This window comes from Ochotona princeps, chromosome 30 (genome assembly GCF_030435755.1).
Source record: "Ochotona princeps isolate mOchPri1 chromosome 30, mOchPri1.hap1, whole genome shotgun sequence".
Taxonomy (NCBI): Eukaryota; Metazoa; Chordata; class Mammalia; order Lagomorpha; family Ochotonidae; genus Ochotona; species Ochotona princeps.
The window spans coordinates 2989680-3006682 of NC_080861.1; the positions used below are offsets into that span (position 1 = coordinate 2989680).

The window sequence follows — 17003 nt, forward strand, 5'->3', positions numbered from 1 at the left end:
GGGTTTAAACTCTGAAATATTTAATTGTATGATCAATATAATATGGTTATATACATAAGTATAGAACCCTTCTACTTTCCTTCGGTTTACAGAATAAGCTTAAACAGTCAGGTCTGAGGAATACCTTGGTAAAAGGTTCCCACTAGTGATTAATACTTTCTTTTGGTAAAATAAATACAATAATAGGATGAAATGTGGTTTCCTGGAAAGAGCTCTTTTGTCCTTCCCTCCAGCAGGAGCTGCTCAGTCAGTGCCGTAAGGCTAAGCTCCGCCTGACTGGACAGGATTGGGCATCCTGGCCAAGCCCTTCTCCTCTCTTGGGATCTGTTCGTTCTGGCCACACCATTTGGTGGTTCTTGGAGAGAGCAGTCATGATTCCAACCTTTGCTTGTGCTGCTTCCTCTGAATGAATGCTCTTTCTTTTTGTTACTTATCTTGGTAAACTGACAGCCTGTAGGTCAAGAGCACATGGCAGGCCTTTGCGGAGTCTTCCTGTGCCGGTGGACCTGACCCCATCAGCTGCGGCCATCTATTTACTTCCTGTGCCGGTGGACCTGACCCCATCAGCTGTGGCCATCTATTTACTTCCTGTGCCGGTGGACCTGACCCCATCAGCTGCGGCCATCTATTTACTTCCTGTGCCGGTGGACCTGACCCCATCAGCTGCGGCCATCTATTTACTTCTCTGCCCCCAGCATGCACCTTCAGGCAGAGGCCCCTGGTCACTGTTTTCTCCCACCCATCCTCTATTCCTCCATCTGATCTTTGTCAAATGCTTAATTACTGAAAGCAGTGACAGTGCTTTATAGAAATGCAACAAGAACATTACTTAAATTGATCTTTTTAGCTTTATGAGATACATACTTGCAAAAAGTTGCTTTTTCTTATCTCTGTTGAAGTGATTTTTCCACTCCAGGATCTGTTGACTGTGTAGAATATTCTCTGAATAACCTGGTTCCAACAGGAAAAAACCACAAATAAAAACATGAAATATCTCAAATAACTTTACCAAAGGCTATATTATAAATATATGTGAAACCTATTCAAGTTTTGGCTTTTTTTATTACATTGATTGTGATTCCTAGTACAAATACACACTGTATTTTAAAATTCATATATTTTATTTTATTTTTTTTAAAGATTTTGTTTTTATTACAAAGTCAGATACACAGAGAGGAGGAGAGACAGAGAGGAAGATCTTCCGTCCAATGATTCACTCTCCAAGTGAGCTGCAACGGGCCGGTGCGCGCCGATCCAAAGCCAGGAACCTGGAACCTCCTCCAGGTCTCCCACGCAGGTGCAGGGTCCCAATGCATTAGGCCGTCCTCGATTGCTTTCCCAGGCCACAAGCAGGGAGCTGGATGGGAAGTGGAGCTGCCGGCATTAGAACCGGCGCCCATATGGGATCCAGGGGCGTTCAAGGCGAGGACTTTAGCTGCTAGGCCACGCCACCGGGCCCAATTCATATATTTTAAATTTGCCTCTGCACTTCTGAGAAACAAATATTATCTGCTCACAAGTCTTCACTCTGACCTGCCTCATTTCACACCATGTGCTTGCTGGCTGACTGTCTGGGGAAGGCTGGATCATTTCAGCTACCCGTGACGCAGGAGGATGCTGGCAGGGTGGTAGGAGTCAGGAGGGTATTATTCTTTCTACTGGAGCCTTTTTAATTGTAAAGATTCTAGGCCTTCTAGACTATAGAAATTCAAATACATTTAAGATGGTTCTTAAGAAATATTTATTTATTTATTTGGAAGACAAAGAGAATAAAAAAGAGGAGAGGGAGGGGAAGACTTGGGTGGGAGGAGAGAGAAAGAGCTCCAACACCCTGTGGTTCGTTACCCAGAACCCAACGATGGTAAGAGTCAGGCCAGGTCAGGGCCAGGAGCCAACACCCTGTGGTTCGTTACCCAGAAGCCAACGATGGTAAGAGCCAGGCCAGGTCAGGGCCAGGAGCCAAGCCCTGGGTGTCATCTGCCGACTCGCAGGAAGCAGGACTGAAGTGTGGAGTAGCTGAAGCTTGAATTAGCCTTCCCATACGGGATGCCAGAACACTAATCAGGGGCTTATCCCACTGTGCCACAAAACTGGTCCCCTTCTGAGAAAATTTATACCCTAACCTTTTAGGCCAAGACACTTTTGTTGCTTTAATGAGTTTAACAGCAGCGAAACGCTGGAGAAGACCTAGCCTAAGATGAGAGGAGAAAACGGCTGGGAATGTGTGCGATGGTAGAAGGGAGGCTTCCAGAACAAAGGCAGAGGCTCCAACCCTGGAGGCAGAATGCCACAACGCATTCCTTACACAAAGCTACTAGTTATTTTCATCCACTTAGTCTGCCTTTCAACCATTTCCTCCTCTAAAAAGCAGTGATGAGAAGAGCAATTTAAGCACCTTTTTGGGGGAGGGTACTTTGGCTTTTATTTTGATAGTCAAATAACACAGGAATCCTGTATTGTTGGTGGTTTTACCATGTAAGAACTTGGCTAAACTGTTCTGGTATAAGAACAAGGAAGAGAAGACATGTGGACATCTTCTAAAGAGTGGACCCCATTCTGCTTCTGTGTTCTTCAATAAAGGGGGTAACTTTCAAATCAAATGAAGAAAAACAAAACAAACGAGCATCAACAGGAAGGTTGCATTTCTGCGGCCCAGCAGTCATCACCCGTCCCTATTGCCAGCGCTAACGCCTCACCCTTCAGGCTCGAGCTCAGGCACCACACTGCAGAGGTCCCAGAGCAGGCACTGGCTTCCTTCCTCCTCTGCTCAGTCTTCTCTGTGGTTGGATTCCATGTTCTCCTGCATCTGTTACTACCTCTGAACTCCCATGGACCGAGCCTTTCTCGGCGGCATGCCAATATTTGATATGGTGCTTTGCACATGTCAGGTGGTCAATAATTACTTGACAACAATGAGGTTTGTAAGCTATGTAGCCAAGATTTCTGTTAGCTCTGTGATAGAGAAATAGGGGCTAGTTAGCTATGCTGGACACTCTAATCAGAGCTTGGAATATCAGGTGAAAGTCAATCCAAGAAAGGTCTCTGCTAAGTATTTCACAGAGGGATTTTTGTTTGTGATTTCCAGATAGAATAAGCATAAAATGTGCAGAGAGCATAAAACGAAATGGCAACCATTCACAATGGCTATGAAAGACACCGCTAATGTAGTAATGTGTAATCTTGAGGAAAAACTTAACACCAGAATACAGATGTGATCATGATCTGTACGGCTGACTAGGAGGTCACGCTGACTTGCTCTGCGTGGCACCAGCAGGCAGAATCCAACCAAGGGACAGCAATGTCCTCATACAAAATGCTCCACTATAAGGAGATATTTTCTAAAATTTTGTTTTAAAGATTTATTTATTTTTATTGCAAAGTCAGATATACACAGAGGAGGAAAGATAGAGGGGAAGATCTTCCGTCCGATGGTTCACTCCCCAAGTGACCGCAATGGCCAGTGCTGTGCCGATCCAAAGCCAGGAGCCAGGAACCTTCTCCAGGTCTCCCATGCGGGTGCAGGGTCCCAAGGCTTTGGGCCGTCCTCGACTGCTTTCCCAGGCCACAAGCAGGGAGCTGGATGGAAAGTGCAGCTGCCGGGATTAGAACCGGCGCCCATATGAGATCCCAGGGGTGTGTTTAAGGCAAGGACTTTAGCCGCTAAGCCACGCCGCCGGGCCCGGTATTTTCTAAAATTAATTCTATGAAGCAATGGGGTTTTACGAAGCAGTGAGGACTCGTTCATCACAAGTACTTAGGCAGAAGTTGGCAGGATTCCTGCATTAAATCGAAGCCCAGATTAACGGGCTTGATTTCTCTATTGGCTACTCAAAACTCTGTGGCTCTTGACGACCGAGAATGTGTCAACACTGTATTCTCTGCACTAGTTTGGCAAAAATTCACATTAAAAAGATGGAGGGTAAACAGTAAGGATAAAATGTATTGGGACTTGCACTGTGGTGCAGCAATTCAAGTGGCCACATGCAACTCTGGCATCCCCTGTGAGCTCCGGTTCAAGTCCTGGCTGTTTCATTTCCAATCTGGTCTGGAGAAGCAGCACGCGACGGTGCACTCGCACGTGGGAGACATGGCTGGAGCTCCCGGCTGCTGGCTTCGGCCTGGCCCAGTGCAGTCCCTGCAGCCAGTGGGGAGCAAACCGGGAGAGGAAAGAGCTCTCTTCATCTTTCTCTTGTAACTGTCTTTCAAATAAATTAAACAAATATCTAAAGAAATGTATCATAATTCCTATGTACCCTTTCTCAAGTCACTTTCAATACATATTGCACCACATTTTTTTGAAGATATAAATCTATGTTCTGATTATATGGTTTTGATTATAATTTCATTTTCAAAGTTGAGTTTCTAATCTGAATTATATAAACTCATTTTTTATTATTTATGGAATAACTGCACTGTATTTAAATTTCTAAAACCTGGGCCTGGCAGCATGGCCTAGTGGCTAAAGTCCTCTTCTTGAACGCACCGGGACCCCATATGGGCACCAGTTCTAATCCCAGCAGCTGCACTTCCCATCCAGCTCCCTGCTTGTGGCCTGGGAAAGCAGTCGAGGACGGCCCAAAGCCTTGGGACCCTGCACCCATGTTGGAGACCTGGAAGAGGTTCCAGGTTCCCGGCTTCGGATCGGCACAGCACTGGCCATTGCGGTCACTTGGGGAGTGAATCATCGGACGGAGGATCTTCTTCTCGCTCTCTCCTCCTCTCTGTATATCTGACTTTGTAATAAAATAAATAAATGTTTAAAAAAGTACAATAAATGGGCTTGGCAGCGTGGCCTGGTGGCTAAGGTCCTCGCCTTGATCCCATATGGCCGCTGGTTCTTCTCCCGGCAGCTCCACTTTCTCTCTGTCTCTCCTCCTCTCAGTATATCTGACTTTGTAATAAAAATAAAATAAATCTTTAAAAAAAAAAGTACAATAAATTTCTAAAACCTTACTTTATATTCACTTTGGCTTATTTTTTTCTCTTCTGCCTTTTTTATTCTTTTTGACCAAATTAATTTGTAGTTTTATTATTCATTTCCTTTTTTAAAAGTTTATGTATATACATATGTGTATATATATATATATATATATATATACACACGCACATATATATATATATGTGTATATATATAGAGAGAGAGAGAGAGAGAAAGAGAGAGAGAGAGACTCTTTTACCTGCTGGTTCACTCCCCTAATGGTCATAAGCACCACGGCCAGGCTAGGCCCAGACAGGAGTTAGGAGCTTCACCTGGGACGCCCATGTAGGGACTCTTCCCAGGCCATTAGCAGGGAGCTGCTTTGGAAACGCAGTCAGCAACTAGGACATAAACTAGCACCCATATGGGAAGCCTGTGCAGGCAGTGGCTTTATTAGTTATGCTACAAGGCATTTCATTTTTTTAGTTATTCATTTGACAGGCAGAATTAGAGAGAGAGACACAAACACATACAGAAATAAATACAGAGAAAGGTCTTCCATTCACTGTCTCAATTCCCCAAATGGTAACAACCAAATCTAGTCGGAAGCCAGCAGCCAGCGAGCGTCTCCTGTTTCCATGTGGACGCTGGGGTCTAGGCTCTTGGGCTATCCTCTGCTGCTTTTCTAGCAGCGCATTAGCAGGCCAGTGGATAGAAAGTAGAGCAGCCAGGACTCGAACCAGCAGCCATACGGAATGCCGGCACTGTAGGTGGCGGCTTAAAGCTAGCTAGGCCACAGCACTGGTCCCATTTCAGGTTTTTTGAGGGTTCTAATCTACTTAACTATTCCTGTAAAACAAGGTGCCTGTATTATTACACATACTCAATAGCCTCAGTTTCCTTATTCAGCGCCTCTGCTTATCAACATGTCTGTTGGTTTTCAGATTTGCCAATTTAGCATTTTAGATTACCAAGGCAGCAACACCATCTAGTGGTAAAAGCATGTAGCTGTTGGTTCTATATTAATTATAGCTATTTTTAAATTTTGCTCCACCATTTCTAGATAAATTTTTCTAAAAACACAAAAGACGCAAAATAAGTAAAAATTAGAATAACTAATTACTGCCAATAAGATACATGACATTTGACAATCTTTTGCCAAGGGATCTGCAGTCATTTATTAGACAATAATGCCCATTATTTCCTGCCTCATATTCTTTCAAATTGGAAATCTTCAGTTCACAAATATATGCCACCAGCCTGGGAGGAAGTGATGGTTGCCCCGCACAGTGCTAGACAAGTAGACTGAAGACACAGAGTCAGGACTTTCTCTCTGGATGACTGGAGCATTGCTCAAGAGCAGATTAACATGTCATGCTAGAGGCTGCTTCTCCTGGGATCTGCTCATCTCCCCCTCAGTTATCATGGGCCTGAAAATGATTTCCTCATGGTCTGCTGTAGAATTTGGTAACTAGTTTATCTTATAAACACGATTTCTTCCTCTGCCAAGAGCAATACAGTCAATTTTTTTTTTTTCAGGCAAAAAAGTTAACAGACTCAATGATGAGCCATGTCCACCACACCTGAGTCATCTCACGAACCAGCAGTACCTTGCTTCCCACAATTAAACTTGGCATTTTAGCCCGGAATGCTGGATTCTGGTCTGTCAAGATAGTGACGCCATTACTGTGACGCCATCCGAGAAAGTCACAGGATATCTTTCCTGCCAGCACCAGAGTCACAAAGAAGTATTTAAAATTTTATTACTTAGTAAAAAAAACCTCACAGGTCACCTCAATCCTCAGAGTTGGCCGATGTCAGTTTGGGGCGGGGCCTTTCCATCACAGCAGGGAAATCTACACACCCCAGGGCAGTGGTCTGCTGCTATCTCTAACTGTTAACTTCTCAACTGGCAACTCCTTCTGGAAAGGAAGAGTATGTGCTGACTTATTCGGGTGGTGGTGATTTTGTTTATTGTCCGTGACTCATCTCAGTCTTTTTTTTTTTTTTTTAAGATTTATTCATTTTATTACAGCCAGATATACAGAGAGGAGGAGAGACAGAGAGGAAAATCTTCCGTCCGATGATTCACTCCCCAGGTGAGCCGCAACGAGCCAGTGCGCACTGATCCGAAGCTGGGAACCAGGAACCAGGAACCTCTTCCGGGTCTCCCACGCGGGTGCAGGGTCCCAATGCATTGGGCCGTCCTCAACTGCTTTCCCAGGCCACAAGCAGGGAGCTGGATGGGAAGTGGAGCTGCCGGGATTAGAACCGGCGCCCATATGGGATCCCAGGGAGTTTAAGGCGAGGACTTTAGCCGCTAGGCCACGCCGCCGGGCCCTCATCTCAGTCTTAAATCAGCTGCCAGGGTAATGAAGAATCTTTGCCCACAGGCTTCTGGTGGTGTTACCCAGCTGTTGCTCACCCTACAAATGTCATAACACAAGGAGGCTGCAGTGCAGAGGGGCCGCCCACCTGGGAGAGGGAGAGTGGACTGAATTCGTTGTGGGAAAAACAGTCCAGTCAACCTGAGTGCCCTTCCCTCTGCCTCCGAGCTGTGCAGCCACGGAGCCTCCACAGACCAGTGAAACTGTAGCTGTGGGGAGGACGGGAGCCCGAGCTGAGGACCTCACCCTGGAGTTCTGGGCACCCATGCCAAGACCCAGCACCTGCTACAGCCCAAAGGCCTCCAACCCCAGGGGCCCACAGGCTGTCCTTCTCAACTTTCCTAGCATCAGGTGCAGAGCTGTTCTCTGGTGCGCTGGACTCATTTTTTTTTTAATGCAGGTTTTTTTTTTTTTTTTAAAGATTTATTTATTTATTTATTTTTCATTGCAAAGTCAGATGTACAGAGAGGAGGAGAGACAGAGAGGAAGACCTTCCGTCTGATGATTCACTCCTCAAGTGACTGCAATGGCCGGTGCTGAGCTGACCCGAACCCAGGAACTTCTTCCAGGCCGATCCGAACCCAGGAACCAGGAACTTCTTTCAGGTCTTCCACATGGGTGCAGGGTCCCAAGGCTTTGGGCTGTCCTTGACTGCTTTCCCAGGCCACAAGCAGGGAGCTGGATGGGAAGTGCAGCTGCCAGGATTAGAACCGGTGCCTATATGAGATCCCGGTGCGTTCAAGGCAAGGACTTTAGCCGCTAGGCCACGATGCCAGGCCCTGCTGGACTCATTTTAATGGGTGTCACTGCTGGGCTCTGGTGGGTGTGTTATATCATCCCCCAGAACCCTGAGGGGGATCTATGATGTTGGGACCTAGGTATGTACAGGCAGGGGCTGCCATTATTTCTTTCCTCTCACTTGGGGGACTGCCTTGAGACTCAGCGTTCCCAGCGCTCGGCAGACTCAGTGGTCTCCAGTCCTAGGCCAGTGCCTGAGGACACTCTGGGCTTCTCTCAGGATTAGGCAGCAGCCTGTTCCCTGCTGACAGACCTGCTTGGGTGTACGTCATGATCATGTGCAGATCTGCTGTGAACGTCCAAGAACTGTCTGGGGCCTGGTGAGGCCCAGGTGTGACTTACCTAAGGCCTGCTTGTGTACCTGGGAAGCTACCTCCATCAGCCCTCCTACAACCTCTGCAACACTGAAGAATCCTTGTCTGCTTTGGGAGACAATGACTCCTGGACTTGGAATCTCCAGCCTGGGGAAACAGCCTTGAGCAAATCCAAGTGGTTCCTGTTTTCAGGCCAGTGCCTGAACGTGCCTCAGTGCCCACTGGACTTCTGTGGACTTGGTTAAGCCAACTGATACCCTGGCCAAATCAAGTACTAACTCATGCTTAGCAGGAGACAGACCATGTGCGGCAAGGTGGGCTTTGGTCCACAGTGATCTTGGTGGGCTGAGGGCTCTGTCTCTGTGACTGAGCACTGGCCTCAGGACATCAGGCTGAACCTATCACAGGCCCAGGAACACGCATGCAGGGAACCCTACCCTTTTCAGGGACTCATCCCATGCATTCTGCCTGACACACCAACTGCAGACTTCAGACAAATTTGGGTTTGGCAAACACTGTTAACGTTCAACCCGTGAAACCATCAATAGCAGACCCGGGGTGAATCATTAACTTAGCAGTGCTACTCAGTGGTGAGATAGAAGGATGCAGAGGCTCCGAGAAAAACAGGCTGCTGAGCATTTCCGGGACAGCTATAAATGAAGTGAGACTGCTCTAACTAATCCTCGTATGCCAATCAGCATTACAAGAGTCCAGGGAGTCGTGCCCTCACAGCTAAACAGTAAAATACTATGCAAGGAAACCAAACTATAAAAATTAAAAATCTTTGATTACTAAGATGAAGATTAAAAAAGAAAGATGAGGGCCTGGCGTGGTAGCCTAGTGGCTAAAGTCCTTGCCTTATACACACCAGGATCCCATATGAGCGCCAGTTCGTGTCCCAGCAGCCCAACTTCTCATCCAGCTCCCTGCTTGTGGCTTGGGAAGTTGAGGACGGCCCAAAGCCTTGGGACCCTGCACCCATGTGGGAGACCTGGAAGAGGCTCCTGGCTCCTGGCTTCAGACTGGCTCAGCTCCGGCCATTGCGGTCACTTGGGGAGTGAAGCATTGGGTGGAAGATCTTCCTCTCTGTCTTTCCTCCTCTGTGTATATGACTTTCCAATAAAAACACACATAAGTCTTTAAAAAAAAAGATGAGAATGGAGACATGACTGACAGTACCACAACAAAGAGTTTTAGAGATTGCTATGAGCAAATTATATGGTAACAAATTTGATAACCTGCAAGAAATGGACAAATTCTTTATCTCTCTGTAGCTCTGATTTTCAAATAAGTAAACAAATCTGTTAATTTGAAAGGCAGATTTACAGAGATAGAAACAGAGATCTTTTACTCTGCTGACTCTGCCCTCAGACCAGAGAGGGTCTACCCAATAAGTAGTTGGACTTGTCTGGACTATGGGATATTGGACTCTATGCTTGGCAAATACTTGCAGGGAGGGAATTTCAACTGAACTTGAACTATGGTTATGCAGCAGGGTGGAGGAACCCACCATGGGGGGAGAATTGGGGGGGAGAATCCCAGATTCTATGTAATTACAACACAATGTAATTAATGAATAAATTTCATAAAAAAAAAAAAAAGAAAAAGAAACAGAGATCTTCAATCCACTGGTTCACAAATGGCTGCAATAGCCAGAGCTGGCCTGGTCCAAAGCCAGGGGGCTGGCGCTCTTTCCAGATCTCCTACGTGGGTACAGGGGCCCAAGCCCTTGAATCAACCTCTGCTGCCTTCCCAGGCACATTAGCAGGGAGCTGGATTGGAAGTGGCAGAGCAGGGATTTGAACCGGTGCCCATATGGGATACTGGCAGCACAAGTGGAGACTCAACTTACAGTACCACCACACCAGTCTTATAAAAAGTATTTAAAGAAAGGCAAAAAGTAAACTAAATCCAATGAAACTCTTTAAAAAAATCACAAATCATAAAACTTTCTGGAGATTATTTTGTAGATAATAAAAGATAATGGATTTGTTTAATTGAAGAAATAACAAAATTGATAGAATAAGGAAAAACATTATTTTTTTTTTCCTTTTCTATTTTTTAACATCTTTCCTGAGAATAAATTTTAATAAAAAGTTCCTTTGCAGAAGGCATTTCTGAATTGGTAGGAGGCTGGACTAAAACATGTCCACAATTGTTTCCAACTTTTATCCAACCTTAGTGTATGCCGACAGTGTCAGGCACTATTGCTGGTACTAAACCGACACGTCTGGACCGTCAGTGGAACAGAGACAATGTCCCTGTCCTCATGAAGCTCCCACTTTATAGGAGGGGGACGTATACAAACAGATGTTTACATTTCCCTAAGTGTTAAGGGAGCAGGGAGTGTGGGAAGTCATCCAGTCAGTGCTGTGGCAAGGTTCCTCTCAACAGGCAGTGCTGAGCAGGTGTTTGCATCAAGTGAGGAGCAACACAGGGAATCCGTAGGGATTGTAATCCCGGCAGAGGAAAGAGGTAAAACAGCACTGAGGCCAAGATGGGCTGGGTTTCTCAGGCACAGCAAGGACACAGAGTGACAGCAAGTGAAGCAGAGGGCAGGGCGGCAGGTAGGGGGACTGAGTGCTACAGGGGGTGGAAAAGGACAGCAAGGATGCTCTGTGTGAGGTGGGAAAGCACTGCAGGGTTTGGGCAAAGAGGTGACATGACCCAAACCACCGGTAAAAAGATGACTCTGGTGGAGACCAGACTACAGGGCCCACAAAGGCATAAGCAGAGAAGCTAATGAGAAGTCATGTGGGTAAGAAACGAGCGAGTCGGGGCCAAGGCGATTGTGTTGAAACAAGTTGCCTGTGTCTAACCAGGGGCAGCTGTGCCAGGGAAACTGGGAAAAGGCAGAGAACTGGTCCTGCTGGTTCAAGTTGCTACAGGATGTAAGAAGAGTTGATCACATGCAAGCGACTTCTCAAGACCATTTCTGGTTCTAAATGAGGGTACTGGAGACAAGTCTTCTCATTCTGGATGCTGAACAACCTTTCTCAGTCTTACTTGGAAATGATCAAAGCCATTTGTAATATAGCAAAGGGTATACCTCTTCAGACCAGACGGAATGTCATTTCTCCAATTTTGTATATAAGAGATGTCTTTTAAGCAATGGGTATATACGAAAAAGGAAACATAGGTAAATATTAATGCAATTATTCTCTACTTTTGTCCTAATAAAATAATCATTATAGTTCATTTAACTTTCACATAAAGATCTGTGAAAGCTGGGATACCAGATAGTGACTGAAAAGAAAGTGCATCATAAAATGACACTAAAGCAGAGCACTTCGAGCCTACCGTGGTGATGTAGCGGGAGTGGAATTCTGGGGCGTCTCTCAGGAACGTTAGTCCGGGGTGTGTATCTACCACATCCTGGAAAAGACCGGAAGCAAAACCAAATTTACTCACCTATAGAAAGCATGCCTATCGGATTTACCAGTAAGTTACAAATGCATCAAATTTGCTATTTTAGAATACTGAATAATACATTTAAAATTAATACTTTGTTAACAGTTTATTACACATGTTTAAGTATGCCTTTTTGCACGCATATTTCAACAAAAAGTTAAGATTTTTAAATTTACCTATACTTGGAGATTTGTGAATTAGGTGTTTCAGAGGAATGTACTGTAATTTAAAAATATGTAGGCATCTCAGGGAAATTAATCCAGCAGATTTTGGTAGGGGTTGCTAAGTGATATTTATTTAGAATTAATGATGAACACAAATCTATGAGGGTGATTCTTTTTCTTAATCTAATTACATGGAAATTCTTGCTAAAAAACAGCCTTACAGCTAAGTAGGCTGAAATTTGTCTATGATGAGTGAACTGGCTAATATCCATCCTTTTTTAATAAAAATAATTATGTATCAAATCTGTTTTGCAATTTTGGGTTTTATTCGAAAATATGCTATCTTGCTTTTTTTTTTTTAATTGGAAAGGTAGATATACAGAGAGGAGGAGAGACTGAGAGGAAGATCTTCCGTCCGATAATTCACTCTCCAAGTGACTGCAACGGCTGGAGCAGTGTCGATCTGAAGCCAGGAGCCAGGGAACCTCTTCCAGGCCTCCCACGCGGGTGCAGGGTCCCAAGGCTTTGGACTGCCCGCGACTGCATTACCAGGCCACAAGCAGGGAGCTGGATGGGAAGTAGAGCTTACCAGTGCCCATATGGGATCCCGGCGTGTTCAAGGCAGGGACTTTAGCTGCTAGGCCATCGCGCCGGGCCCTGCTAACTTGTTCTAAGACTATTAGCACATTAAAACCTTGAAAAGATCGTTTTCATTTTCTGGGTCGAAGCACTTGGAATGAGCATAGGGTGTCTGTCAGATCCTCACTGCTGATTTATAAACCACAGGCCGCTGCAATGCCAACCCAGGTGTCACCTGTTAACTGCTTGATCAACAGTAACTGGATCTCAGCTGTTCTGCTTTGTTTCTTCACAGCAGTTTGCTAAGCCTCGCTCTCAACAGTCTAAAAACAATGGACATTACTGTTTCTTAAATTTAAAAAAAAATTTTTTTTTTGTTTTTGGAAAGTCAAATATACAGAGAGGAGGAAAGACAGAGAGGAAGATCTTCCATCTGCTGAATCACTCCCCAAGTGGCTGCAACAGCCAGAGCTGAGCCGACCCAAAGCCAGGAGCTACTTATGCGGGTGCAGGGTCCCTAGGGTGCAACGGCCGTCCTCGACTGCTTTCCCAGGCCACAAGCAGGGAGTTGGATGGGAAGTGGGATCACCAGGACACGAACCAGCACCCATATAGGATCCTGGCACGTTCAAGGTGAGGACTTTAGCCCTAGGCTACCACACCCGGCCCTTCTTAAACGTATTAGCTGGAAAGACTTACAGATGCGTTGCAATATATATATATATATTTTTTTTCTTTTGCAAAATATATTACAGAAGAATTTCCTAAACCTTTTACTCCATCACTCATAATGGGGACAGCACAATGATCAAAACAAAGAAATGAACCTTGACAAAATATTGCTTCAAAAAATGTTTCCAATAAAAAATTTTTATAAAGATTTATTTCTTTGAAAATCAGAGTTGTATAGAGAAAGAGAGAGGTGGAGGAGCGCGAGGGGAAGAGAGAGGGAAAAGAGAAAAAGGAGGGGCAAAGAAGGGGTAAGGAACACAGGCTTCCATTTGCTGGTTCACTCCCTAGGAGGCTTCAGCAGCCAGGCCCGGGCCAGCCAGAGCCAACAGCCGGGACTTCCAGCCAAGTCTGGACACTCGGGTTATCCCCTGCTACTTTCCCCAGGCCATCAGCAGGAAACTGGATCAGAAGTGGAGTTACCAGGACTCGCGCTGTTGTCCATATGGGATGCCAGCATTGCAAGAGGAGGCTTTATCAGCTATTGCACACTGCCAGCCCCCTGGATCAGTTTTCATGGATTCATTTTTCCTCACTCATAGAGGTCTTTTCTTGTTTGTTGAATGCCTGGGATGTATGACATAATGAACTTCTTTGAGTGCTATATATTTTTGTATTCTTTGTATTTGAAAGGCAGAGTTACAGAGGACACACACACACACACACACACACACACACACACACGGGGGAGGGGAGAAAGGGGAGAGAGAGAACGAACAGCCTATCCACCCTCTTGACCTTTGCCATCAGGTGCTGTAGCCTGACCTGTCCTGGCCCACCCCCAGCCCCAACTCTTACTGGCAGCCTAGCCCTGCCCAGACTGCTCTCATCCTTGGCTCATGTAAACCAGTGGGTGTGATAGCCTAACTTTGCATGACCTGCGTTCCAGTCTGGCTCCTGCACATGCCAGTGAGCTAGGTTGGTCTGGCCATGCCTGACCAACCCCTCTCCAGAAACAAGCCACACACTCACAGCATCTGATGGCAAAGACCAAGAGGGCAGATGGGCTACACCAAGCTAGGTCAGAACAACCACTGGCATGTGCAAAATCTGTGGCTGGGAACAGGCCTGGTTAGGGATGTGCCGACTGGGTTGTGGTTCTCATGGTAAGTATGAGAGCCGGAATGGGGGTGGTGATCTGGGCTAGACATGACTTCAGTGTCCCTTGGATTGGGTGTGGACTGGGTCTGGGATGTGCCAGACTGGGCTAGACTCCAGCACTCACTGGTACACATGAAAGCCAGGGTGGGTATAGGATGGGCTGAACTAGGTCTTTGTACCCACCTGAACCACAGGAGAACTGTGTTTGGTTGTGAACCAGGTGTGGCTGGGTTGTAGCACCGAATAGCAAGAACCAGAACAGGTATGAGCCAATTGGGCAAGGTCACTGTTCCTGCGAGGACAGGAGGTGGACTCTTGTCAGACTAGGCCGCGCATGCACTAGTGCGCATGAGATATGCCACCAGCATAAGCTGGAACTGGGGCAGACCAAGCTGGGCCAAGCTACAGCACTTGCCAGTTAATGACAAAATGTGGCCGGCCATGCCAGACTGGGCCGCAGCACCCACCAGCACATGTGAGACCCCTGAGGAGGAGTGCAAGCCCAGTAGGGGGGCTGCTGGGGGCTCTCTCACTAGGCCACTGCTCCAGCATCAGAACTGGAACCGGGGGCAGATAAGGCTAGGCAGGGTTACAACACCTCTTGGCCTCCTTGTGAGCTGAGTTAGGAGTGAGACAGGTTGGGTCAACAAACTGTATTCATAGTGGAAGGACTGAGCCAGAGTAAATGCAGACTGGTTGGGCTTTGCTGCAGTATCTGCTGGTAAGTGCTGGGACTGGGGGCAAGTTATATCAGGCAAGACTGCAGAACCACCTGGAGAGTGCAAGATCTGGGACTGGGCCCACTAGGGAAATTGTGGGCACCTTGCTGATGGGCTGCAACTGCTACTGGTGAGCATGAGAAGCAGGGCAAGGGTGGGCCTGCATAGACAGGTGGCAGCTGCTGGCATGAATGTGGGCTGGGTAGTGGGATTGGTTGGGTTGAGCTAGGTTTCAACACCCATTGATGTATATGAGAGCTGAATGGGATGTGCAACAGACTGGACCAGTCTGCTGCACCTACTGGCAAGCACTGGAACCAAGGCTAGGAGCTGGCCTGGTGGGGCTTGTTAGGAGATGATGGGACTAGGCTGTAGCTCCCACTGGTGAACATGAGGGCCAAGTATGTGGTGGGCAGGGTTGGGCTGGGCTGCAGCATTCATTGGTTTACCTAAGAGACAGGGTAGGAGATAGTACAGCAATTGTAACTACCAGTGTGTAGGTTGTCACGGGTGACAGACTGGGCCAGGCTGAGCCGGACCCCAAACTGGCAAACACACACAATAGTCAGGTCTGGGATTGCCTCAGACAAGGTTTCTTTGGGGATCCTCCTCAACTGAACTGCTCTCCTATACGCTGAATACTGTGAGTATAACACACAGAGTTTAAAGTTTCAAAAACAGAAAAAGAAAAATGAGAGAAATATATATATATAAATATATAAAAATGAGAGAAATGTATCATTGTTTCATTTATTTGGTTCCATCAGTGAAAGATGTTCCATGTGAGTTTTTTGGTAAAGACAGAATACGTTAATAATATAAATTACTCATCTTGGCTGAAACCCAGTAATGGGACTGGCAACTACCATTCTTAAATAACTCCTTGACTGGAGTGTTTTTGCAATTTTTGGTCTCTTTTTTGCTCTTCGCTTTTCTTATTCTCCTCACTGCCTTTATAGTCTGGCAGCAGCTATCTCTATGGATCTTGGTGTATTCAAGCGTAGGTATACTTCCCCGCCCCCGGTTTTTTTTTTCCTATTTTAATGTTGATTCCACTAACTGTTGGGTTGAAAATCAGGAACCCAGGCATTTTAGAAGTTTGCTTAGACCCCAAGTTGTGGGTGTGATCCCTCCATAGCCTTTTCCTTTAACCTGCCAGGTGCTCTGTGATGTTCTGTGCTAGCTGAATCCAAGTGATTTCATTGAACTCTAACAATTATGAAAGTGCTTCAGATGGGACTGCGAATGGGCATGGAAAGGCTGAGTGAGCCTGTTCTAATTTCTACTATGGACTTGCTTTTAGAATTCATTAAATAATGATAATTTGCTAAGACAAATTAGAAAAGTTCTGTTGTAGAATTCTGACCTTAATCTGTGTAGCTCAACTGACATGCTACAGTGGCACCATTTTTCCCAAGAAACTTTGTGTTTCCTTTTAGTCACCCATGTGTTGGTTACTCAGTGGCACATTTTTTCCTGGTGCTGTCATTTGTTGTGGATGTTGTTGTTGTGGTGGTGGTTGTTCTAACTCATACCAGTTGTTGACCTTGTTTCATGGCTGCTCAATTATGGAAATGTATAGTGATGGATTACTGGGGTTTACCATATCCAGATGTGGGGGTATAATGCAACATGCATCCCTGCTTCCACACGAAAGATGGAGTCCCAATGAAACCATTGGACTTGTGTAGAAAGGGATGCTGGATTATCTGACATTGTCTGTATCACCAGTGTTGGGGTACACTTAAATAAGAGACTGATAGAATTATGATTCCTTATGAAGGACTACACCATTGCAGTAAAATGGGGAAAATCTGTTGGAGGGTGGGAGTTTGGGGAGGAATCCCAGTCTATGAAATTGTACCACACAATTCAAAATTCAA

General features: G+C 45.9%; 1 protein-coding gene across 2 annotated transcripts in view; it reads right to left on the reverse strand.

Annotated features, from left to right (window-relative positions):
• Window positions 1–17003, reverse strand: part of PPP2R3A (protein phosphatase 2 regulatory subunit B''alpha) — a 72188-nt gene that overhangs the window by 22476 nt on the left and 32709 nt on the right. For both annotated transcript variants that reach the window (XM_058657278.1, XM_058657279.1), the window contains exons 5-6: window positions 11718–11792; window positions 865–951 (exon numbers count right to left, since the gene is read on the reverse strand). In XM_058657278.1, the coding sequence (XP_058513261.1) occupies window positions 865–951; window positions 11718–11792 (162 nt within the window). The remainder of the gene's footprint in view (window positions 1–864; window positions 952–11717; window positions 11793–17003) is intronic.